At 44.0% G+C, this 26,222-nt stretch overlaps 1 protein-coding gene across 6 annotated transcripts in view; it reads left to right on the forward strand.

Moving 5' to 3' along the window:
• PXYLP1 (2-phosphoxylose phosphatase 1) overlaps positions 1 to 26,222 on the forward strand; it is an 86,990-nt gene that overhangs the window by 34,037 nt on the left and 26,731 nt on the right. For 3 of the 6 annotated variants that reach the window (XM_056564884.1, XM_056564881.1, XM_056564886.1), the window contains exon 2: positions 24,921 to 25,054. In XM_056564884.1, coding sequence (XP_056420859.1) covers positions 24,976 to 25,054 — 79 coding nt within the window. In that variant the 5' untranslated portion in view covers positions 24,921 to 24,975. Of the gene's footprint in view, positions 1 to 16,746; positions 16,871 to 24,483; positions 24,649 to 24,668; positions 24,789 to 24,920; positions 25,055 to 26,222 lie in introns of those variants that run through there. The other 3 variants (XM_056564885.1, XM_056564882.1, XM_056564883.1) reach the window with 3 other exon arrangements.

The following is a 26,222-nucleotide window of genomic DNA, read 5'->3' on the forward strand; positions in this document are numbered from 1 at the left end:
ACCAAGAAAGGATGCAAGTTACCACAAAATCTTACCACTATGTTAAAGTAGAATATGTCACGAAAAAACATTCTCGGAATCGGAATGATAACTAAAAGCATTCCAGAGTTATTAATGTATAAAGTGACAGTGGTCAGATGTGCTGTTACGCCAAGCGCTCCGGGTCCCCGCTCCTCCCCGGAGCGCTCGCTACACTCTCCTCACTGCAGCGCTCCGGTCAGATCCACTGACCCGGGGCGCTGCGATACCGCCTCCAGCCGGGATGCGATTCGCGATGCGGGTAGCGCCCGCTCGCGATGCGCACCCCGGCTCCCGTACCTGACTCGCTCTCCGTCAGTCCTGTCCCGGCGCGCGCGGCCCCGCTCCCTAGGGCGCGCGCGCGCCGGGTCTTTGCGATTTAAAGGGCCACTGCGCCGCTGATTGGCGCAGTGGTTCCAATTAGTGTTATCACCTGTGCACTTCCCTATATCACCTCACTTCCCCTGCACTTCCTTGCCGGATCTTGTTGCCATCGTGCCAGTGAAAGCGTTTCCTTGTATGTTTCTAGCCTGTGTTCCAGACCTCCTGCCGTTGCCCCTGACTACGATCCTTGCTGCCTGCCCCGACCTTCTGCTACGTCCGACCTTGCTTCTGTCTACTCCCTTGTACCGCGCCTATCTTCAGCAGCCAGAGAGGTTGAGCCGTTGCTAGTGGATACGACCTGGTCACTACCGCCGCAGCAAGACCATCCCGCTTTGCGGCGGGCTCTGGTGAAAACCAGTAGTGACTTAGAACCGATCCACTAGCACGGTCCACGCCAATCCCTCTCTGGCACAGAGGATCCACTACCTGCCAGCCGGCATCGTGACAGTAGATCCGGCCATGGATCCCGCTGAAGTTCCTCTGCCAGTTGTCGCTGACCTCACCACGGTGGTCGCCCAGCAGTCGCAACAGATAGCGCAACAAGGCCAACAGCTGTCTCAACTGACCGTTATGCTTCAGCAGTTACTACCACAGCTTCAGCAATCATCTCCTCCGCCAGCTCCTGCATCTCCTCCGCAGCGAGTGGCCGCTTCTGGTCTACGACTATCCTTGCCGGATAAATTTGATGGGGACTCTAAGTTTTGCCGTGGCTTTCTTTCCCAATGTTCCCTGCACCTGGAGATGATGTCGGACCAGTTTCCCACTGAAAGGTCTAAGGTGGCTTTCGTAGTCAGCCTTCTGTCTGGAAAAGCCCTGTCTTGGGCCACACCGCTCTGGGACCGCAATGACCCCGTCACTGCCTCTGTACACTCCTTCTTCTCGGAAATTCGAAGTGTCTTTGAGGAACCTGCCCGAGCCTCTTCTGCTGAGACTGCCCTGTTGAACCTGGTCCAGGGTAATTCTTCCGTTGGCGAGTATGCCGTACAATTCCGTACTCTTGCTTCAGAATTATCCTGGAATAATGAGGCCCTCTGCGCGACCTTTAAAAAAGGCCTATCCAGCAACATTAAAGATGTTCTGGCCGCACGAGAAATCCCTGCTAATCTACATGAACTCATTCACCTAGCCACTCGCATTGACATGCGTTTTTCCGAGAGGCGTCAGGAGCTCCGCCAGGATATGGACTCTGTTCGCACGAGGCGTTTCTTCTCCCCGGCTCCTCTCTCCTCTGGTCCCCTGCAATCTGTTCCTGTGCCTCCCGCCGTGGAGGCTATGCAGGTCGACCGGTCTCGCCTGACACCTCAAGAGAGGACACGACGCCGCATGGAGAATCTCTGCCTGTACTGTGCTAGTACCGAACACTTCCTGAAGGATTGTCCTATCCGTCCTCCCCGCCTGGAAAGTCGTACGCTGACTCCGCACAAAGGTGAGACAGTCCTTGATGTCTACTCTGCTTCTCCACGTCTTACTGTGCCTGTGCGGATGTCTGCATCTGCCTTCTCCTTCTCTGCTGTGGCCTTCTTGGACTCCGGATCTGCAGGAAATTTTATTTTGGCCTCTCTCGTCAACAGGTTCAACATCCCGGTGACCAGTCTCGCCAGACCCCTCTACATCAATTGTGTAAACAATGAAAGATTGGACTGTACCATACGTTTCCGCACGGAGCCCCTTCTAATGCACATCGGACCTCATCACGAGAGGATTGAACTTTTGGTCCTTCCCAATTGCACTTCTGAAATTCTCCTTGGACTTCCCTGGCTTCAACTTCACTCCCCAACCCTGGATTGGTCCACTGGGGAGATCAAGAGTTGGGGGCCCTCTTGTTCCAAGGACTGCCTAAAACCGGTTCCCAGTAACCCTTGCCGTGACTCTGTGGTTCCTCCCGTAACCGGTCTCCCTAAGGCCTATATGGACTTTGCGGATGTTTTTTGCAAAAAACAAGCTGAGACTCTACCTCCTCACAGGCCTTATGATTGTCCTATCGACCTCCTCCCGGGCACTACTCCACCCCGGGGCAGAATTTATCCTCTGTCCGCCCCAGAGACTCTTGCCATGTCTGAATACGTCCAGGAAAATTTAAAAAAGGGCTTTATCCGTAAATCCTCCTCTCCTGCCGGAGCCGGATTTTTCTTTGTGTCCAAAAAAGATGGCTCTCTACGCCCTTGCATTGACTACCGCGGTCTTAATAAAATCACGGTTAAGAACCGCTACCCCCTACCTCTCATCTCTGAACTCTTTGATCGCCTCCAAGGTGCCCACATCTTTACCAAACTGGACTTAAGAGGTGCTTATAATCTCATCCGCATCAGAGAGGGGGATGAATGGAAAACGGCATTTAACACCAGAGATGGACACTTTGAGTATCTGGTCATGCCCTTTGGCCTGTGCAACGCCCCTGCCGTCTTCCAAGACTTTGTTAATGAAATTTTTCGTGATCTTTTATACTCCCTGTGTTGTTGTATATCTGGACGATATCCTGATTTTTTCTGCCAATCTAGAAGAACACCGCCAGCATGTCCGTATGGTTCTTCAGAGACTTCGTGACAATCAACTCTATGCCAAAATAGAGAAATGTCTGTTTGAATGCCAATCTCTTCCTTTCCTAGGATACTTGGTCTCTGGCCAGGGACTACAAATGGATCCAGACAAACTCTCTGCCGTCTTAGATTGGCCACGCCCCTCCGGACTCCGTGCTATCCAACGTTTTTTGGGGTTCGCCAATTATTACAGACAATTTATTCCACATTTTTCTACCGTTGTGGCTCCTATCGTGGCTTTAACCAAAAAAAATGCCGATCCCAAGTCTTGGCCTCCTCAAGCGGAAGACGCCTTTAAACGGCTCAAGTCTGCCTTTTCTTCGGCTCCCGTGCTCTCCAGACCTGACCCATCTAAACCCTTCCTATTGGAGGTTGATGCCTCCTCTGTGGGAGCTGGAGCTGTCCTTCTACAAAAAAATTCTTCCGGGCATGCTGTTACTTGTGGTTTTTTTTCTAGGACCTTCTCTCCGGCGGAGAGAAACTACTCCATCGGGGATCGAGAGCTTCTAGCCATTAAATTAGCACTTGAGGAATGGAGGCATCTGCTGGAGGGATCAAGATTTCCAGTTATTATTTACACCGATCACAAGAACCTCTCCTACCTCCAGTCTGCCCAACGGCTGAATCCTCGCCAGGCCAGGTGGTCTCTGTTCTTTGCCCGATTTAATTTTGAAATTCACTTTCGGCCTGCCGATAAGAACATTAGGGCCGATGCTCTCTCTCGTTCCTCGGATGCTTCTGAAGTTGAACTCTCTCCGCAACACATCATTCCTCCTGACTGCCTGATTTCCACTTCTCCAGCCTCCATCAGGCAAACTCCTCCAGGAAAGACCTTTGTTTCTCCACGCCAACGCCTCGGAATCCTCAAATGGGGCCACTCTTCCCATCTCGCAGGTCATGCGGGCATCAAGAAATCTGTGCAACTCATCTCTCGCTACTATTGGTGGCCGACTCTGGAGACGGATGTTGTGGACTTTGTGCGAGCCTGCACTATCTGTGCCCGGGATAAGACTCCTCGCCAGAAGCCCGCTGGTTTTCTTCATCCTCTGCCTGTCCCCGAACAGCCTTGGTCTCTGATTGGTATGGATTTTATTACTGACTTACCCCCATCCCATGGCAACACTGTTATTTGGGTGGTCGTTGATCGATTCTCCAAAATGGCACATTTCATCCCTCTTCCTGGTCTTCCTTCAGCGCCTCAGTTGGCTAAACAATTTTTTGTACACATTTTTCGTCTTCACGGGTTGCCCACGCAGATCGTCTCGGATAGAGGCGTCCAATTCGTGTCTAAATTCTGGAGGGCTCTCTGTAAACAACTCAAGATTAAATTAAATTTTTCTTCTGCATATCATCCTCAATCCAATGGACAAGTAGAAAGAATTAACCAGGTCTTGGGTGATTATTTACGACATTTTGTTTCCTCCCGCCAGGATGACTGGGCAGATCTTCTACCATGGGCCGAATTCTCGTATAACTTCAGAGTCTCTGAATCTTCCTCCAAATCCCCATTTTTCGTGGTGTACGGCCGTCACCCTCTTCCCCCCCTCCCTACCCCCTTGCCCTCTGGTCTGCCCGCTGTGGATGAAATTTCTCGTGACCTTTCCATCATATGGAGAGAGACCCAAAATTCTCTCTTACAGGCTTCATCACGCATGAAGAAGTTCGCGGATAAGAAAAGAAGAGCTCCTCCCATTTTTTCCCCTGGAGACAAGGTATGGCTCTCCGCTAAATATGTCCGCTTCCGTGTCCCTAGCTATAAGTTGGGACCACGCTATCTTGGTCCTTTCAAAATTTTGTGCCAGATTAATCCTGTCTCTTACAAACTTCTTCTTCCTCCTTCTCTTCGTATTCCTAATGCCTTTCACGTTTCTCTTCTTAAACCACTTATCATTAACCGTTTCTCTCCCAAATCTGTTCCTCCCACTCCTGTTTCCGGCTCCTCGGACAACTTCTCCGTCAAAGAGATTCTGGCATCTAAAAAGGTCAGAGGGAAAACCTTTTTTTTAGTGGATTGGGAGGGTTGTGGTCCAGAAGAGAGATCCTGGGAACCTGAGGACAACATCCTAGACAAAAGTCTGCTCCTCAGGTTCTCAGGCTCTAAGAAGAGGGGGAGACCCAAGGGGGGGGGTACTGTTACGCCAAGCGCTCCGGGTATTTCTAATATGAAGACCCTTCAAATCCACTTCAAACCTGAACTAGTCCCTGAAAAATTGTGAGTTTGGAAATTTTGTGAAAAATTGGAAAATTGCTGCTGAACTTTGAAGCCCTCTGGTGTCTTCCAAAAGTAAAAACATGTCAACTTTATGATGCAAACATAAAGTGGACATATTGTATATGTGAATAAAAAAAAAATATTTGGAATATCCATTTTCCTTACAAGCAGAGAGCTTCAAAGTTAGAAAAATGCAAAATTTTCAATTTGTTCATAAAATTTTGGGATTTTTCACCAAGAAAGGATGCAAGTTACCACAAAATCTTACCACTATGTTAAAGTAGAATATGTCACGAAAAAACATTCTCGGAATCGGAATGATAACTAAAAGCATTCCAGAGTTATTAATGTATAAAGTGACAGTGGTCAGATGTGCTGTTACGCCAAGCGCTCCGGGTCCCCGCTCCTCCCCGGAGCGCTCGCTACACTCTCCTCACTGCAGCGCTCCGGTCAGATCCACTGACCCGGGGCGCTGCGATACCGCCTCCAGCCGGGATGCGATTCGCGATGCGGGTAGCGCCCGCTCGCGATGCGCACCCCGGCTCCCGTACCTGACTCGCTCTCCGTCAGTCCTGTCCCGGCGCGCGCGGCCCCGCTCCCTAGGGCGCGCGCGCGCCGGGTCTTTGCGATTTAAAGGGCCACTGCGCCGCTGATTGGCGCAGTGGTTCCAATTAGTGTTATCACCTGTGCACTTCCCTATATCACCTCACTTCCCCTGCACTTCCTTGCCGGATCTTGTTGCCATCGTGCCAGTGAAAGCGTTTCCTTGTATGTTCCTAGCCTGTGTTCCAGACCTCCTGCCGTTGCCCCTGACTACGATCCTTGCTGCCTGCCCCGACCTTCTGCTACGTCCGACCTTGCTTCTGTCTACTCCCTTGTACCGCGCCTATCTTCAGCAGCCAGAGAGGTTGAGCCGTTGCTAGTGGATACGACCTGGTCACTACCGCCGCAGCAAGACCATCCCGCTTTGCGGCGGGCTCTGGTGAAAACCAGTAGTGACTTAGAACCGATCCACTAGCACGGTCCACGCCAATCCCTCTCTGGCACAGAGGATCCACTACCTGCCAGCCGGCATCGTGACATGTGCAAAAAATGGCCGGGTCCTAAGGTGTAAAATGGCTGGGTCCTTAAGGGGTTAATAACTAGGATGCTTTCATTCTGATTCCGAGATAGTTTTTTCGTGACATATTTTACTTTATGTAAGTGGTAAATTTGCGTCGATACTTGCATCATTTTTTGGTGAAGAATTCCAAAATTATATGAAAGTGTAAATTTTGCATTTTTCTAACTTTGAAGCTCTCTGCTTGTAAGGAAAATAGACATTCCAAATAAATTATATTTTGATTCACATATACAATATGTCTACTTTATATTTTCATCATAAAATTGACATGTTTTTACTTTTGGAAGACATCAGAGGGCTTCAAAATTCAGCAGCAATTTTCAAATTTTTCACGAAATTTTCAAAATCGGAATTTTTCGGGGACCAGTTAAGTTTTAAAGTGGATTTGAAGGGCCTTCATATTAGAAATACCCCATAAATGACCCCATTATAGAAACTGCACCCCTCAAAGTGTTCAAAATGACATTTAGTAAGTGTGTTAACCTTTTAGGTGTTTCACAGGAATAGCAGCAAAGGGAAGGAGAAAATTCAAAATCTGCATTTTTTACACTTGCATGTTCTTGTAGACCCAGTTTTTGAATTTTTACAAGGGGTAATCGGAGGAAAAGCTCCCCAAAATTTGTAACCCAATTTCTCTCGAGTAAGGAAATACCTCATATGTGTATGTGAAGTGTTCAGCGGGCGCTGTAGAGGGCTCAGAAGGGAAGGAGCGACAATGGGATTTTGGAGAGTGAATTTTGCTGAAATGGTTTTTGGGGGGCATGTCGCATTTAGGAAGCCCCTATTGTGCCAGAACAGCAAAAAATAAAACCCACATGGCATACTATTCTGGAAACTACACCTCTCAAGGTGCATAACAAGGGGACCAGTGAACCTTAACACCCCACAGGTGTTTGATGACTTTTTGTTTAAGTGGGATGTGTAAATGAAAACTTTTTTTTTTTCACTAAAATGCTGGTTTTATCTCAAAAGGGGTAATAGGAGAAAATGTCCCCCAAAATTTGTAGCCCCATTTCTTCTGAGTATGGAAATACCCTATATGTGGATGTCAATTGCTCTGCTGGCGCACTACAATGCTCAGAAGAAGAGGAGCACCATTGAGCTTTTGGAAATAAGTGATAAAGATGCCTTATACATTCTATATACTGGCCAGAAATAGGACCACCAATGTACATACACACACATGACATCTTATCCTGAATGTTACCTAATCCTTAAGGGGTATTCCGGGCAAAAACATCTTATCCCGTATCCAAAGGACAAGGGATAAGATGTCTGATCACGGGGGGCCCGCCACTGGGACCCCCTGCGATCTCCCTGCAGCAGCCCGCATTCTATGTGTAGCTGCGTCTGCAGTTTTCGAAACCGCCGGGCTTCTGAGACGGGGACATGATGTCACACCACGCCCCCTCCCTTCATTTCTATGGGAGGGCGCGATCAGACATCTTATCCCCTATAAGAATACCCCTTTAATCCTTTTCAGTACTAATCAGCTGCTGTTATGATCCACAGGAAGTTTATTTTATTTTTTATTTTTTTATTTCCTTTCTGTCTGACCCCAGTGCTCTCTGCTCATACCTCTGTCCATTTTACAAACTTTCCAGAGTAGGATCAAATCCCCATAGAAAACCTATCCTGCTCTGGACAGTTCCTAAAATGGAGGTGTCAACTTCCTGTGGATCATAACAGGAGCTGATAAGTACTGGAAGGATCAAGTTTTTTTTAATACTAGTAATATACAAACCTGTTTAACTTTCTGGCACCAGTTCATTAAAAAATAATAATAATAATTTCTCCAGTGGAGTACTCCTTTTAAAGGAAAACTGTCATATGTTTTCTCCTGCACTATCCACAGGTACCGATGGATAGTGCGGGAGACGCTGAACATTTTGAGTCCTACCTTGCCCGGATGCGCTGCACCTTTCGGCCGTTATAGCAGTTTTTTCTGTATATTTAAATTAGCTGCTAACTGGCATGGGCGGGGTTACTGCCTTATTCTGGCACTGTGATGTAACCGCCGCCCGGCCCGCAGCACCGCCCGGCTAATGAATATTCATATAATGTCTTACACTCTCCTTCTCATCCCGGCCGATAATGCGCATGTGCGGGATTTCCTACTATACCCGGAAGCGGTCTTCCGGACTAATGAAGCAGCGCTGGAGTAAGGTTGTAGACATGTTCCTGCCTACCATCTATTAGCAATATAATGAAGCAGCGCTGAAGACCGCTTCTGGGTATAGTAGGAAATCCCGCACATGCGCATTATCGGCCGGCATGAGAAGGAGAGTGTAAGACATTATATGAATATTCATTAGCCGGGCGGTGCTGCGGGCCGGGCGGCGATTACGTCACGGTGCCAGATGAAGGCAGTAACCCCGCCGACACAGCGCATCCGGGCAAGGTAGGACTCAAAATGTTCAGCGTCTCCCGCACTATCCATCGGTACCTGTGGATAGTGCGGGAGAAAACATATGACTGTTTTCCTTTAAGCTGACTATGCACACTAGATGGCTACTAAGCGAATGCTCATTTGCCCAACAGCTACCTCTCCCTGTCCTCCAATACACATACGTGCTTAGCTTGGTCGAGTGTGCATGCGTTTTTGTGTTTTTTAAAGGAAAGAGGTTAAAGGGGTATTCAGGGGCTGTAAAGCTAGTGTAGTTCATAATATACTGTATCTACCCATGTTTCATGGTGGTCTCACAATTCTTCTGTGATTATTGGCCCAGTGTTTGTTTTTAACAGCATATAAAATGTCTGTCATCTCAGGAGTTCCCAGGTTGCAGTGTGGCCCAAGACTTTACATCACTACTCAGGTGTCCAGTGGGAGCCTGTCTTCGCTTCAATTGATGAAGTGACCGCTGGGTGGGAGGGAGATCATTCTGAAGTGAACTGTAGGTTGCAGCAGCTGTAGGCACCCTGGTTAGAAAACATTGGTCTATTGCATGGAAAGGATTGCTGGTGCGTTTCATTTGATGGGGTGGCTGATGTGTAAAAGGAAGAAAAATGACCTCACATTTGCAAACAAGGGATTATGGAATATGTAGTTTAAGGGAGTGAACTGCAACAGGAAATAGCCAGGTCACAAAAAGATAGCCACAGCGTTATGGTAATCTCACAACATAGCCGTGTAGCTCCAAGACATGCACAGATCTATCCTATGCATGTCCATTACTGTCTGGCAGGTACATACTAAAATCACCTTATGGTTGATAACCCCTTTTAAGCTGTTATCAGACTCTCCTGCTATCCTCTTACCTCCCCGAAACAAAAATATTAGGCATAAAAATTAGCATACCAGATCTTCTCTCCAGACATCTTTCTCGAGCAGTGTAATTTGCCAACGTGTATGCTAGCTGTAAACATGTGGTGTTTTGCTTTTTTTATACAATTTTGCTTTCTTCTACTAATGAAGAAAATTAGAGAATATGATTTTCTCTCATGATATATATAGAAACTTAGATTATTCTGCTTATTTTTTATTTTATTTTTTTAAATATCCCATTAATATGGACCAATTCATGCAAATATTGCCTTGGACTGGAAAATCCGAATTTCTCGGGTATGTGTGTTGTTTTTCATCTCGTGGCACAAGAGGGGTAATTGCCAATATAAATGCTGCGTAGTGTGAATAAAACAGTAATTTCCAAGGCTGTGCTTTCTGCTGCAATGACAGTGCTGTGGTACTAAAGACAGATACTTCAGTTTATGTAAATGAGATCTTTGCTGAGCTTCCACTTTGTATACAAAGCGATTCTTTTCTTGTGTGTTTGGGTTACGAATGAATTCAGTATAAGGAAAGAGCCAATAGGTCGGTTAAGATCTACTATGAAATATTCTATATATTGATACACTAGTGGAAATGCTGCCTGACAAAAATATATATTTCTTTAATATGGTCATAGTAGTGCAATAGCCAGAGCTTAAATATATTGAAAGAGAGCTAAATATTCCAGATACCCCTGGTAAGATAGAAACTACAAAGTAGGGGATGGGCAAATTACTGTGTGTTAAACTCAGACACGCTTGCTTTTTGGGTATTTTTGGAGCCAATATATGGCAGTGAAAATGTTTTAGGTTGTACCTCATTTCAGCAAATGTTGATCTTGCAGCTGCTTTCATTAATTTATTTTTATATAGTAATTTTTTTTTAAGGTTTTCAAAAGGAGAACATTGTAATATGACAAATTCCAAGGTTACATTAGATAGACATGAATTGCCAGCAACATCCAGCATACAGAAAATGTTAAAGGGGTACTCCACTGCTCAGCATTTGGAACAAACTGTTCCGAAGGCTTCAGCCGGGAGCTCGTGACGTCATAGCTCCCGGCTTCAGTGCTGGCTTTCGGAACAGTTTATTCCAAACGCTGAGCAGCGGATTACCCCTTTAATACAATCATTAGTTGTCTGGCTAAGGCAGAGTCAGAAACTTTTCGCGCCAATCACAGACCATAATAGAACACAAAGAAATAAAGGGAAATGGCGGACCAAACCTCACATAGGGGAGATATCAATGGTACGTCTGTAGCAAGTCCTAAAAAAAATAAAAATAAAATAAAGGAGGAAAACAAAAACCAAGAAAGAGAGAAAGATACAGCACAGTAAGTGAAGAAAGCGGGAGGGGGGGGGAGAAAAAAGAGAGAAGGAAGCAAGGAAAGAAAGAGAAGAAGAGCGCAGGCGATGGATGGTTGAAATCGTTGGAGACTGATTGTGACTGCGAGACCCCTGTGGGAGGCAGACTGACACCTTATCTTATGTGTAAGGGCACACACCTGAAAAGAGTCCAGGAGAACAGCTAGGGCGATATTCATTATTTTCTTAAGTGTAGGGTCACAGCATACGCACAGCAGATTTCACACAGGAAATGGGCTGCACATTTTGCTATGAGCAAACACACTGGGTTGCAGCAGGGAAGCCCTGTGTGTCTACTTAAGAGAATACACAGCTTATTTCCCACTGCCTGGTGGATTTCTCAAAGTGTGAAATACGCTGTGATGTGCTATGTGTGACCCTACCCTTAAATGGTCACTCTCATTAAAACTATTTTTAATTAATGTTTAATATATACATGTTATACTTCTGAAAGGGATAAAATGCAACTGATGAACGAATGCTAAAAACAGATGTTGCTATATGCCATACAGCAGAATCCTTTTCCTTCTGACTTACTTTATTAATAATAATGATAATAAAAGCTCTGCATCATATAATCTCTGTTTGCTGGAAACAATAATGCAGACTACTGTGCTATGCTGTACAGCAAAAAAAAAGAAAAGTAATAAGACAAAAATTTGTGAAACATAAACACACAATGCAGTGTGAACCCAGCCTTAAATGGAAGGCCACACAGAAGGCTATTGCAGTAGTATCGGCAGGAGATGATGGAGGGCATGAAGTAGAAATTTTGTCGAAGCTGAGAAAAGAGCGGATTTTAAGAAATGTATTTGAGGTGCAGGCAGCTACGATATGAAATACTATTTTCTATGTATTCTAAACCAGGGAAGAAAATCGCCCAGACTGCAAACCAAAATGACATTTTAGGTAATCTAGAAAAGAAAAAGAACCAGAAACAGGTCAAGGCTGGATTCACATGTGGCATTTCTTAAAAGAGCTTTGGTTTGGGATGTGCTTTGTTGCAATCCGCATGGTCCATGCATCAAAGGTTAAAATCAGTTACAGGCATAATAAATCTACCAGGATGCCTAAGATGGTGTCCCCTTTTGCTGAACGCTACCCAGAGCAGGGCAAAAAAAAGTGAGACCTGTGTGCAAATTGGGGCATGCTCAAAAAGTTGTGGTAGCACAATGTTCACAAGTCTAAATACTCAGGGGGTGTGGGGCATATAGCTCAAACATAATTAAAGTAGTCCTGAGGCTGATTTTACACCTGGTATTTGGTCCTTTTGAAGCTTACTGTAGGTTTCTCAAAATTTTTAGCCGAAGCAGGAGTTGAACCGACACAGTTAAGAGATTTGCACCATTTTATGTGTTTTGAACTCACTACTTTTTTGGCTAAATATACTGACCAAAATGAGGACCAAATATGGACTTAAATGCTATTGTTGAACCCAGCCTCTGGGTCCATTCACACTACGTATTTTCTGATTGGAATTCCGCTCTGGAATTCTACTTAAAATTGTAATGCAGCACCCTCCCATTGTTTTCAATGGGATTCTTTTGCATTGTTCACTACCTGGACTTTCTGTGACAGACGCTCAGACACATAATTCGTATATTAGACTCTGCCAAAAGAATGAACCTGTTTATTCTTTTGGCAAAATTGGCTCGAAAAATTTCCATCCGAAATATCTTCAGGGGGAGATTACTTAGTGTGAATGGGTCCTAAAGATGATGTTTTGACTCTCTCTCTCTCTTCTTAAAGGGGTATTTCACCCCTAGACATCTTATCCCCTATCCAAAGGATAGGGGATAAGATGTCTGATTGCTGGGACCCCCCACGATGTCCCTGCAGCACTCAGTGTTCATTTAGAACACTGGCTGTGGCGCAGGAGGCTCGTGACGTCACAGCCAGGCTCCTTCGTTACTCCACGCCCCCTCAATGCAAGTCTATGGGAGGGGACATGGTGCTTGCCATGCCCCCTCTCATAGACATGCATTGAGAGGGAAGGAGTGACGTCACAAAGGGGGGCAAGGCCATGATTTCACGAGCCTTCGGCGCCGCATAGCTAGTCATCTGCCATGGAGCGAAGTCCACTCCGTGCATCGAATATCTCGGGTGCCGCAGCAGAGATCGCGGGTGGTCCCAGTGGCAGGACCCCCACGATCAGACATTTTATCACCTATCCTTTGGAAAAGAGATAAGATGTATAGGGGCGGAGTAACCCTTTAAGGTACATTCATATGTACTGTATCTACTGTGAATTTGATACTGTTTATTCTGCAGCGGCTACAGTATGTGTAAATTTACCCATAGAATAGGGTCACACATAGAACACCCACAGTGTATTTGATGCGGCGGATGCGCTACTGACCATCCCTAGAGTGTGCCTACTGCTGTGCCTGTGTGTCCTGCTCGTAGCAGCAATCCGCCGCTATGAGCAGACACACAGGGATCTGCGAGTTACACACACATGGGCAGTGTACTCTCAGACATCTCATTCCCTCCCCCTGCTCTCTGAGCTAGGCCGAGATGTCTGTGCGTACCCTGCACGTGTACACGTGACTCAAAGATCCCTGTGTGTCTGCTTGTAGGGGCGGATTGCTGCTACTAGCAGGACACACAGGCACAGCAGGAGGCTCACTCAGATTCACAGAAAGTCCTTAGGAAGTCTATGGACTTTCTATGATCTCAAAAAACTGTGTTCTCTCCTCTACGATCCCCCACTTTGCCAGTGCCAATGCTTTGTTGCCAATGTTTATTTATATCCTGGGTGTGAGTATTATTAGTTATGCCAGCATATATTCACGCCCAAGATTAATGGTATACAACAAGCGAATTGTCTCTAGAGCGACTGTGGATTTATCTGGTGAGTACTTTGTGGGTTTTGTTTTTTTACTAAATTTTTTTTGTTACTTTTTTTCTTGGCCCTTTATGATCAAGACAGATATTTAGACTTTGAATATGAACCATGAGTGCCCCAATAGCAAAAGATATACGAGGAATTGAAACAATATGTCCATCAGAAAGTTACACATCTCTCCATTGTATAGTGGTTTAACATTTGCATAATCCCCAAAAAACCTTTAAGCAGTGTTTTGTTATTTTTGGAAAGTACAATGTGCCTCTGGAACATAAACTACTTTGTATTGTAGTTGAGATGTTACACTTGTGTGTACTTGTTGCTTAGAGAATTTTATATGGGCAGAACATTGGTTTATGATTCCTAGCATACCCCCTGCCGTTTGCACGTAACTCCAATGAGTTTATCATTTACAGCTGGAGTGTGTGATCTCTTCCCCTGCAGCGCATATGTAACCTATCCGGTTGTGCTGAAGAATATTTCTTAAACTGACTCACTTGTGGGCAATGCCCAATACATGCAAGCACAACTGCCAAGTATCTGTTCTTTTGAGCTGATGCCATATACATATTTACATTTTCAGTAAATATTTACTCTGCTGTGCAAAGTTCACTGGTTTTCTTTAGATGTAAGAATACTTAGATGAAAAGTTTTTAAGAACTTTTCTTAAGTGCTCCATTAATACATTCTGCATCATTTCACGCCAGTCTTTAATACAAAATTCTGTGGCCATAGCAATTGAGCCTATTCAAGAGGCGTTGCTGGCATATATTGTAATAAATTTGATGTCATTTTAGGCCACACCCACATTTTATAACTGTAGGGTTGGCGTAAAAAGCCCTCAGAGGTCTTATTTTCCCTTGAATGAATAAAGGAGTAGCACGCATGCTCAGCCAACACTCATTCACTCTGTAAAGGACTTCTGAACATTGCTGGACTCTGAGCTATGTCCGGAATTCCCATAGACAGTAATGATGGAGGCTTTTGATCTGTCCTTATGATTATTGGGGGCCCTGTAGATAGAAGATAACTTTTAATCTTTGAGCAATCCATTTAAAAAGTGTGTGTATGTGTGTGTGTGTGTGTGTGTGTGTGTATATATATATATATATATATATATATATATATATATATATATATATTTTATACAGTATCTCATGTGAGTCCACCCCTCACATTTTTGTAAATTTTTTATTATATCTTTTCACTAGCTGAGTACTCGGCATTGCCCAGTTTTTCCTTCCTAATCCTTCAAATCAACAAAGGAGGCAGCTTTTGACTTCATATCCAATCCTCATATATTGTTGTCATGTCCCGTCCTCATGTCCCGTCCTCATGTCCCGTCCTCATGTCCCGTCCTCATGTCCCGTCCTCATGTCCCGTCCTCATGTCCCGTCCTCATGTCCCGTCCTCATGTTCCGTCCTCATATGCTGCCCTCATATCTTGTCCTTATGTCTCATCCTCATATCTTGTCCTCAGGTGGGACTGATTTGTGATGAAGATATTGTAAGCTGAAAATAGAAGGGGCTGTGGCTGTGTGGGACTGGGCATGATTTGCAAGCCAGACCGATGCACAAAAAGGGTAGATAATTAAAGGAGTGGGGCTTAGACAGTGGGCATTTGTGAGATGGGGTGTTGCTTGCATGCCGAACTGACACATTTACCAGGAGATGCAGAGCGGAGCTTGTGGAGTAAAGTACTCGAAGTCCCATATACTTGCATGGGACTTGAAACAAAAACCCATCTTTTATATAAGGGTGTAGGTAAGGGTGAATTTAACAATCATATATTTTTAGTGGACATATAAGTAACATGTGACCTAGTATTATCGAAATATCTGCAGACGTTTGGAAGTTATTTCCCATAGACCTGTATGAGACTTTAAACAAAAAACCCGACCCTGGCAAATGGGGGTGAGTAAGGGTTACATTTCCTATCCTATGTTTGTTGTTGACATGTTAGTAACATATGTGCCAAGTTTCATGTAAATAACTTAAGCCATTTGGACGTGATGCTGGAACATAAACACATACATACATACAGTGGGGATCAAACGTTTGGGCACCCCAGGTAAAAATTTTTATTAATGTGCAGAAAGAAGCCAAGGAAAGATGGAAAAATCTCCAAAAGGCATCAAATTACAGATTAGACATTCTTGTAATATGTCAACAAAAGTTAGATTTTATTTCCATAATAAATAGCCAGCAAAGACTCTTTCAATTCTTGTTTGAGGTATCTTTGCCCATTCTTCCTTACAAAAGTCTTACAGTTCTTTGAGATTTCTGAGCTGACTGTCACGCACTGCTCTTTTAAGGTGTATCCATAGATTTTCAATTATGTTGAGGTCAGGAGATTGTGAAGGCCATGGCAAAACCTTCAGTTTACGCCTCTTGATGTTATCCCCCGTGGATTTCAAGGTGTGTTTAGGATCATTATCCATTTGTAGAAGCCATCCTCTCTTTAACTTCAGCTTTTTCACAGATGGCATCAAGTTAGCATCCAAAATTTGCTGAAATTTTATTGAATCTATTCTCCTTCTACTCGTGAGATGTTCCCTGTGCCACTGGCTGCAATACAACCCCAAAGCATGATTGATCCACCCCCATTCTTAACAGTTGGACAGAGGTTCTTTTCATTAAATTCTGTTCCCCTTCTTCTCCAAACTTACCTTTGCTCATTCCGGCCAAAAAGTTCAATTTTAACCTCATCGGTCCACAGAACTTGTTTCCAAAATGCATCAGGCTTGTCTATATGTTCATTGGCAAAGTTAAAACGCTGATTTTTGTGGTGAGGACGAAGAAGAGTTTTTCTTCTGATGACTCTTCCATGAAGACCATATTTGTACAAGTACCTCTTTATAGTGGAATAGTGTACCACAACTCCAGTGTCTGCCAGATCTTTCTGGAGGGATTGTGCAGTCAAACGTAGGTTTTGAATTGTTTTTCTCACAATCCTGCGAGCTGTTCTGTCTGATATTTTTCTTGGTCTTCCAGATCTTGCTTTAACTTCCACTGTTCCTGATGACGGCCATTTCTTAATTACATTCCGAACAGATGATATTGACATCTGAAAACGTCTTCTGAAAACGTATCTTCTTATAGTCTTCTCCAGCTTTGTGAGTGTCGACAAATTTCAGATTTCTAGACAACTGCTTAGAAGAACCCATGGTTCTGATTGTTGGGGCAAGGTCAGATGAGTCTGGGCATTTAAAACCTTTGAGATTGACATCACCTGACCTTCCCAGATGATGATTGAAAACAATCCATAATACTGGCAGGTCTCGGCTTTGCAAAGGGGGCAGTGCATGCTATAAATTCTGCAGGATGCCCAAACTTTTGCAGATGCCATTTTTTTGTTTTCTGTTATTTTGAAAGTGTAAATGATGGAAATAAAATCTAATTTTTGTTGGCATACTATAAGAATGTCTAATCTGTAATTTGATGCCTTGGAGATTTTTCCATCTTTCCTTGGCTTCTTTATGCACATTAATATAAATTTTTACCTGGGGTGCCAAAACTTTTGATCCCCCACTGTACATACATACACGTTGAGTTTTAAATACAGTGATCCCCCGACCTAGGATGGCCCGACATACGATAATTTTAACATACGATGGCCTCTCAGAGGCCATCGCATGTTGAAGGCAACATCAACACACGATGCATTTGCATGGTGGGGCCATCGCATAAATGGCTATGCGGCAGCGCAGACTGCTTCAGCTGCTGCCAGAAAGCCGTTTAATGTGCCCCGTGTGCTCTGGTGAGTGTCGCTCACCTGTCCCCAACATTCTGGACCGTCCTCTTCATCCTCTGCTGCATGGCCATCGCTCTCCTTCAGAGCGGCAGGGACACCCGGGGACGTGATGATGGCGATGGAGAGCGACAATCCAGGGCAGCGGTGATGGTCCGGAGCGGCGGGGACACATGAGTAAAACATTCTATATTACTATTGCACGGATCGCGCAACATACGATGGATTCAAGTAACGATGGTTCATTTGGAACGAATTACCATCGTATGTTGAGGGATCACTGTATATAGATGACAACACTGAAGACATGACACTGCTACAATATAAAGTAGTGAGTGCACAGCCTGTATAACAGTGTTTAATGTTGTGTCCCCTCAAAATCACTCAACACACAGCCATTAATGTCGAAACCTTGGCAACAAAAGTGAGTAAACCCCTAAGTGAAACTGTCCAAATTGGGCCCAATTAGCCATTTCCCCTCCCTGGTGTCATATGACTCGTTAGTGTTACTAGGTCTTAAGGTGTAAATGGGGAGCATGTGTCTTACATTTGGTGTTATCACTCTCATACTCTCTAATACTGGTCATTGGAAGTTCAACATGGCACCTGATGGCTAAGAACTTTCTGAGGATCTGGGAAAAAATTAATGTTGCTCTAAATAAAGATGGCCTATGCTATAGAAGGTTGCCAAGACCTTTAAACTGAGCTGCAGCACAGTTAGCAGGACCATACATTGGTTTCACTGGACAGGGTCCACTCAGAATAGGCCTCTCAATGGTCAACCACAGAAGTTGAGTACACATACTCAGCATCATATACAGAGGAAATGGAAATAGGGGCATAATATTCATGGCCTTAGCATTTTTTTGGCTGTTCGTTATGCTTTACAGTTAGGATGCTAATTTCTGTATGATATGTTGTGGTTAGACTATATATTTTTTTATATTCTTTGAACAGCCTGGGACTGAGTGCATTCACAGGCACATTCATTTATTGAATGAAAGTTACAATAGTTTTGTCTCCTTTGATCACACTACTCCAAAATCTTTACTCTAGTAAATGGATGTCACCGACTGAGCAGGCAGAGCTTCACTTGAGGGGAGCCCCACCCTCAATCCGGACCTCACCTGAGGAAGAAATTGCAGGCACAGTAATGTCTTCAATTACTTTCTAGACAGAACTAAGAGGCGTCACCTGTACCTATCAGCTATTGCTAGGTGACTGTCCTTTCCCTGAAGAATATGTAGTGTGCAGGTCAAAGATTCCTGCATACTGTCTTGTAGTTATTACTGTAGCAATATTGCAATATTACGATCATGGATGTGGACTGGATTATTCAGTTTTCTCATTTATAATGAATCTTCTCAAATTCCATTTGCTGTATTGGGATTAGCATCTATTGATGTTCAAGTGTTACATCCATATAGGATATTAGTTTTGTAATGTATTTTGTTTATGTATATTTTCTCTCATATATAAATTTCTGCAGTACATAAATTATATGTATCTGTGGTACATGGGGTATATTTTATTCTGTGCCTTTTTACTATACCGTGATGTATGACATAATATTATTATTATTTTGGAACTGCGATGTATTTATAAATGTACTGTATATCCTGCATGAGTTGGTCCTCTGTAACAGTAGTTCTCAACCTTTTCCGTGACTGTACCCCCAAAGGGTGATAGTATGTCCGTGGGTACCCTTCGCACGTAAGTTTGTGCGAGGGGTACTCGCAGACAAAATAAGTCATAAAAGTACTTAATTTCATAATGGCGTGTGCTTAACTTTCTAATGCGATACTTAATCCCCTTGTGCCATTATTCCCCCTTCCATCTTAATCCCCCTTTGCCATAATTGGATAATGGCAAAAGGGAATCAGAGGGAGGGGGGAATAATGGCACAAGGGGATTAAGATGGAGGGGGGGATATATAGAATATAATGAGCTGCCGCGGCGATTTCGGCGCCCGATCCTCGCTTTGCGCTGACAAATACTGGCCAATGCAGGGAATTGCCGTACCCCCGCATAACCCTTGGCGTACCCCTGGTTGAGAACCCCTGCACTATAATACAATTGTTGTGATTTTGGTTGCTATTGATCACATCATTGAGATAAGTTCAGGTAGGAAATAACTTCACTACCAGTAATTTTAAGGATTTGTAACATATGTGGATCTTTGGGGAGGGGGTGCGCAACATTTTTGGGACTAGAGCCAGTTCCCTTTGAGTATTTTATATCACCTATGTCTATCTTTTAAAAACCATTAAGATTGTGTGCCACTAGTCGAAACACACGTTGGTGTAACGTGTCTTTTTACTGCTTAGACTGTACATATACTCTCCATTCAAAATAAAAGTTTTGTACCTTCTGACCTCCCTGGACTTCTTCCTTGCAATTGAGTTTCGTTAGACTCGGCTGAGACAGGCCATGTGCAAGAAAAGTATATACGCACCCTGCAGTCCAACAGCTCATCATAGAACATTCCATTAGGTTTCTTCAACAAAAATTACCAGTAAAAATAAGTAATGAAATGTATTAGCTCAGTTCCTTACATGCAATCTAATAGAGAGTAAAAGAAGAAAACAGCTTGCTGCATTTAAAGGGGTACTTCCGTCCCTAAGACATTAGATGTCTGAGCGCGGGGGTCCTGCCACTGGGGACCCCCGCAATCTCTCATGCAGCACCCACCTGTGTGTGCTCCATGCAGCACCCACCTGTGTGTGCCATCACGCTCCCTCCCATAGACTTGCATTGAAGAGGGCGATGCGTGACATCACACGGGGGTGGAGTCGTGACGTCACCCGGGTGCAGATGTCTTAGGGCCGGAGTACCCATTTAAGATTGCAGTTGCTCCCCTTATCTGTTGGACCTTTGTGCAGCTGCAGAGGTTGCAGTCAAAGTATAAATGCCCCTGGGTTGACGTAAATGTACTTTAGATCTAGGGAACCGGAGATGTGAATAAACACTTACAAACAAATTTATTTTATCAGCGTTTTATACACTTCTCTTAACTGAAATTCGGCTTGTGTCTGCTGTACTGGATTTATTGCCCAAATGCCAGCTCCAAGCTGTGTTATTTGTAATAAATAAAACCTGACCTATCAGCAAAAAAGCATGGGTGTAAATAAACCCATGGCTAGATAGGGCAAATCATCAGGATTCTGGGCATACCTTTTTTTTTTTTTAAATCTCCATAGTCCTTTTCAGTCCTGAGATATAAGCATTTTATGTTATTATGCAAATAAGCCTTTAAGAGCCCAGTGGGCGTTCCCCAGCACAGCAAGAGCCCAAGTAAATCCAGTCCATGTCTTCTTTATTACCACTCCCCCACCACCACCGTATGCCTGGAATCATGATAACTGTCCCTATCTAGCCGTGTGCTTATTTATACCCATCTTTTCCTGCTGACGGGTAGAAGTGCATGGGGAGGCCAGTTCCCCTTTGTGCAATACCACACCCCCTTCCTGCCCATTTGGCAAATGCTAGGAAAAGTTGAAGCAATAGATAATTTCCCTCCAAAATGTTCCTACCTTTTCTGGTTTCTATAAATGTTGTTTTTTTTCTCTCCATGCTGGCTTAGTAAGGGTGGTATTATACTGACAAGCAGTAAGGGTGGTATTACATTGACAAGCAGTAAGGGTGGTATTACACTGACAGGCAGTAAGGGTGGTATTACACTGACAGGCAGTAAGGGTGGTATTACACTGACAGGCAGTAAGGGTGGTATTACACTGACAGGCAGTAAGGGTGGTATTACACTGACAGGCAGTAAGGGTGGTATTACACTGACAAGCAGTAAGGGTGGTATTACACTGACAGGCAGTAAGGGTGGTATTACACTGACAGGCAGTAAGGGTGGTATTACACTGACAGGCAGTAAGGGTGGTATTACACTGACAGGCAGTAAGGGTGGTATTACACTGACAGGCAGTAAGGGTGGTATTACACTGACAGGCAGTAAGGGTGGTATTACACTGACAGACAATGAGCACCGATCTGCTTGTTGAGCCTGCTACATGCCTCAATTAACGTGCAGGCCCTTCTTACTTCTATCATTGTTGTCCTTACAGCCCCTATTTTCAGGTAATGTGCAGGGGATAATGATTCTTAAACTAGCTTTAAAGATGCAATCATCCAATGAACATGCAAGGCTCAGCCTATTACACAGGGCCATATCGGAATGTACAGCTGATAACCAACCCCCCCCCCCCCCCCCCCGCCCCCGTCACCTAAATATCCAAACACCATTAAAATTATTTTGTGGGTTTCTCTGTTTACTTAGTGCTGTACAAGCAGGACTTTCTTTTTGTGGACGTTTTTTTTGTTTGTTTGTTTTTGCTATCTGTATCCTATCCCTCTTAACTTCAATAAACATTTTGAATGAGAATATATCACAAATTTTTATGGGTCATAGAATACTAAAATAATTATTAACTAGAAATAACCATACTTAGCTGCTAGAAAACCCGGAGAAGAATGTTAGAGTAATGGAAAAGTGAACTGCACGGTCCATATGTGAGCCCCTTGAAGCAGGGCTATAGGATAGAATCATACAGTCATCACTTACTTTCAGTACCTGGATAGGCTGGTTGCATTTATAGGCTTCTCTGTACTAATGTACCTTATTAATGTCTGCTTACAGATGTAAAGACTAGCAGTATTAAGGAGAAACATTTGGTTTGAAAAAAAGTTGTGCTTTTCCTTTTTGTACATGTACAGTATAACATAGACCAGTGTTTCCCAACCAGGGCGCCTCTACTTGTTGCAAAACTACGACTCCCAGCATGCCCGGACAGCCAGCGGCTGTCCGGGCATGCTGGGAGACGTAGTTTTGCAACAGCTGGAGGCACCCTGGTTGGGAAACACTGACCTAGACAATTATGGACATCAGAAGAATGCTTTTACTTGTGTGGGTTGTGAAACATTTAAATAATTCTACAAAAAATAAAAATTTTGGAATATAAAAAAAATAATAATAATAATTCTACAAGGATAACAAAATGTACTGTTCTGCAGATGAAAACATTTACAGAGGTACTCCGGTGGAAAACATTATTATTATTATTCAATCAACTGGTGCCAGAAAGTTAAACAGATTTGTAAATTTCTTCTATTAAAAATTCTTAATCCTTCGAGTACTTCTTAGCAGCTGTATACTACAGAGGAAGTTCTTTTCTTTTTGGATTTATTTTCTGTCACGACCACAGTGCTCTCTGTTGACACGTCTGTTCATATCAGGAACTGTCCAGAGCAGCATATGTTTGCTATGGGAATTTTTCTCCTGCTCTGGACAGTTCCTGACATGGACAGAGGTGTCAGCAGAGAGCACTGCGGTCAGACAGAAAGGAAATTCAAAAAGAAAAGAATTTCCTCTGTAGTATACAGCTGCTAAGAAGTACTGGAAGGATGAAACATTTTTAATTGAAGTAATTTACAAATATGTATAACTTTCTGGCACCAGTTGATTTAAAGGGGTACTTCGGTGAAAAACTTTTTTTTTTTTTTTAATCAACTGGTGCCAGAAAGTTAAACAGATTTGTAAATTACTTCTATTAAAAAAATCTTAATCCTTCCAGTACTTATTGGCTGCTGAATACTACAGAGGAAATTATTTTTCTTTTTGGAACACAGTGCTCTCTCCTGACATCTCTGTCCATTTTAAGAACTGTCCAGAGTAGGAGAAAATCCCCATAGAAAACATATGTCGCTCTGGACAGTTCCTAAAATGGACAGATATGTCAGCAGAGAGCACTGTGGTCATGATGTCAGCAGAGAGCTCTGTGTTCCAAATGAAAAGAATTTCCTCTGTAGTATTCAGCAGCTAATAAGTACTGGAAGGATTGTTTTTTTTTTTTTTTTTTTTTTTTAATAGAAGTAATTTACAAATCGGTTTAATCTCTTTCTGCCACCAGTTGATTTAAAAAAAAAAAAAAAAACCTGGAGTACCCTTTTTTAATGCTAGATTGTCACCTTTTAGGTTATATTCACACTGGACGAATTTATTGTGGATATGTCACATGAACCCTGATCTGCAGTACTATGCGAATGTGGTTTTAAAAAGAGATGTGGGAAAAAACCTGCACAGATATTTAGGCTCTGTACAGAGTTCCAGATGTGAACGTTCCATTATGTTACAGATTATGCTTTGGCAATGATGTAAATCCTAGTTATCTGAACTGCATTTCCCAGTGGACTGGTTTAGCATTATATATCTCTATGTAGCTCCAGTCCAGCCTTGGGGTAAGAGGACATGTTACAGGCTGGGTATATCCATATTATTTTGTCCATAGACGAGCATTGAAAACTTTTGCTAATTTGCAGTCTGTGGGTGCTATTGAAATTCTTTTGCTTCTATCCTATGTTCTTCTAAGGTTCGTGACCTCTTGCAGTGTAGAGATAGCAAGTCTGATTTTCTTATGTAATTCATGCAGGCCTGTGAATAGTTAAAGCGCAACTGTCATCAAATCTGGGCCATACTGGTGCAGATTGTGTATTAGGCAGTGTTTTTACCTTCTGTCTGCCGTCCGTTATTACCCCAAAAAACAGTTTTGATGGAAGCCGCACACAGTTGGATAGGTGTAGCGCGAGGTTCGCAATGCCCCGCCGCCTCCACGCCTATCCCCTGCACGTCAGCGCTGGGACCACTGTGTGACTGACACACAGGTCCAAGCACATGCGCCCCTACGATTAACCCCCGGTGCACGCTGCGGTGTGTCGTCTGCTGTTAAAAAAACAAAACCTTTATTCAGATGTGCACCTTTATTATTACTGAATATCTAATAGTGCCCGCTATCCTCTTCTTTCTTCTTGCTGTGCCGGTGACCGGAGACACGTGCTCTGTTGCTTTTATTCCCAGTGCCTAGAGGCAGAGAGGAAGCGCGCTCCCTGTCTTTAGCACTGGGCATGCGCACTGAGGAGGTAGGCGGCAGGAGCGAGCGCTTGCCATGACGACACACGCCGCGGCGTGCACGGGTGATAAGCGTAGGGCGCATGTGCTGGGACCTGTGTGTCAATCATACAGCGTTCCCAGCGCTAACGTGGCAGCGGCGGGGCATTGTGTACCTGGCGCCACACCTATCCGACTGTGTGCAGCTTCCATCAAAACAGTTTTTTGGGGTAATAAAGGACGGCAGACAGAAGGTAAAAAACCCTGCCTAATACACAATCTGCACACAGTACAAGGGCTGTGTGTAGGTTATATGGCCCAGATTTGATGACAGTTGTGACAGTTAGACATAGAGCTAAAGGATGGACTGGCCGTGCATGGCCAAATAGTACAGGTGAAGTGGTTGGAGCCATTGGCTGTACATAGGATAAGTACCCTATGAAGGAGCATTTTGGGAAGTACCAGTCCTATAACTACTGCCTTACACTGTAGAGAAATGTCATCTCGCTTTTTCTTTTTTTCATAGATGTTCATTGGCAGAAACAAAGAAACCATGAAGACCAAGTAGAAGAAATTAAAGAATGCTTCTCCGAAACCGCTTTATCTTACTGCTGGCCCTGGCTGCCCTTCTGGCCTTTCTAAGTCTCAGCCTTCAGTTCTGTGAGTATGACACTCGGTGTAACCTTGTAGAGAAGGCTTGTAGTGACCAGTATAACATTTTATGTCTGATTTAGTTTAGTTAGTGGAAGCAATTGTATCCTAAACTGTTTAAAGTGATGTTGTGTGGCGATTTTTCATTGCACCTATTAATATCATGTAACCTGTGTGCTTTTCTAAGTTTCCAGTTGGATTCTGGGTGTTCAAATCCCGTTAGATGGAGCCAAAAGTGCTTTACTTGGCTAACTTGCTGCTGTCTCTATCTCATTGCATAATACAAGCTTTATAGACCTAAAATGGTGCTTTAAATGCAGTAACTCACAGGTGACAGCTTCCATGTTCTCCTTCTTCATCCAGTCCAGACCTCAATGATTCCTGAAAGTTTTTTTTTTTCAAAACATCTCAGGTTCTATATTTTCCAGCCCATCCCCACCCCTATAGCAGCAATACTTAGCTGGTGCACTGCAGTCCAGATCTGGTTTCCTGCGGAGATATCTGCTCTCCCTGTAGTCATTTGTATCAGGGTCTTTAAGACACCGATACCAATGAATAGCCGAAACAACACGGAGCAAGGGAGCTCTTTGTACGACCAACGCTTCCTCTGTAATGCCGACAGTGCGATTAACGCTGCCTGCATCCATCTGCTCTGGCCAGGCCTGACTAAAAGAAGCAAGAGCAGAGGATCAGCGTGGGGCCTGAGAAAGCTCCACTGTCCCAGGTCCCACGCTGATCCTCTGCTCTGGCTCATACTGTCACAGTTATTAAGAGGACATTGTGGCACAGTTAATGGGGGAATAGTGGTAGTCCATATGGGGAGGAAAGTGGCACAGTTCATTAGGGGGCACAGTGGCATCAATCATTTCGGGGGCACAGACACCTCATTCATTGTGACCAAGAGGTATAATTATTTAGTACAGGGTAATACTATATTTGGGGGCACAGCATGTGGCAGTATTATACTCAAAGGCATGGCGTGTGGCAGTATTATACTTGGGCATGGTGTGTGACTGTATTATAATGAGAGGCATGGTGTGTGACAGTATAATACTCAGGGGCACAGTGTGGGGCAGTATTATATTTAGAGGTACAGTATGTGGCAGTATTATACTTGGGCACAGTGTGTGGCAATATTATATTCAGGGGTACAGTGTGTGGCAGTATTATATTCAGG

The sequence above is a fragment of the Hyla sarda genome, chromosome 3 (assembly GCF_029499605.1).
Source record: "Hyla sarda isolate aHylSar1 chromosome 3, aHylSar1.hap1, whole genome shotgun sequence".
NCBI lineage: Eukaryota > Metazoa > Chordata > Amphibia > Anura > Hylidae > Hyla > Hyla sarda.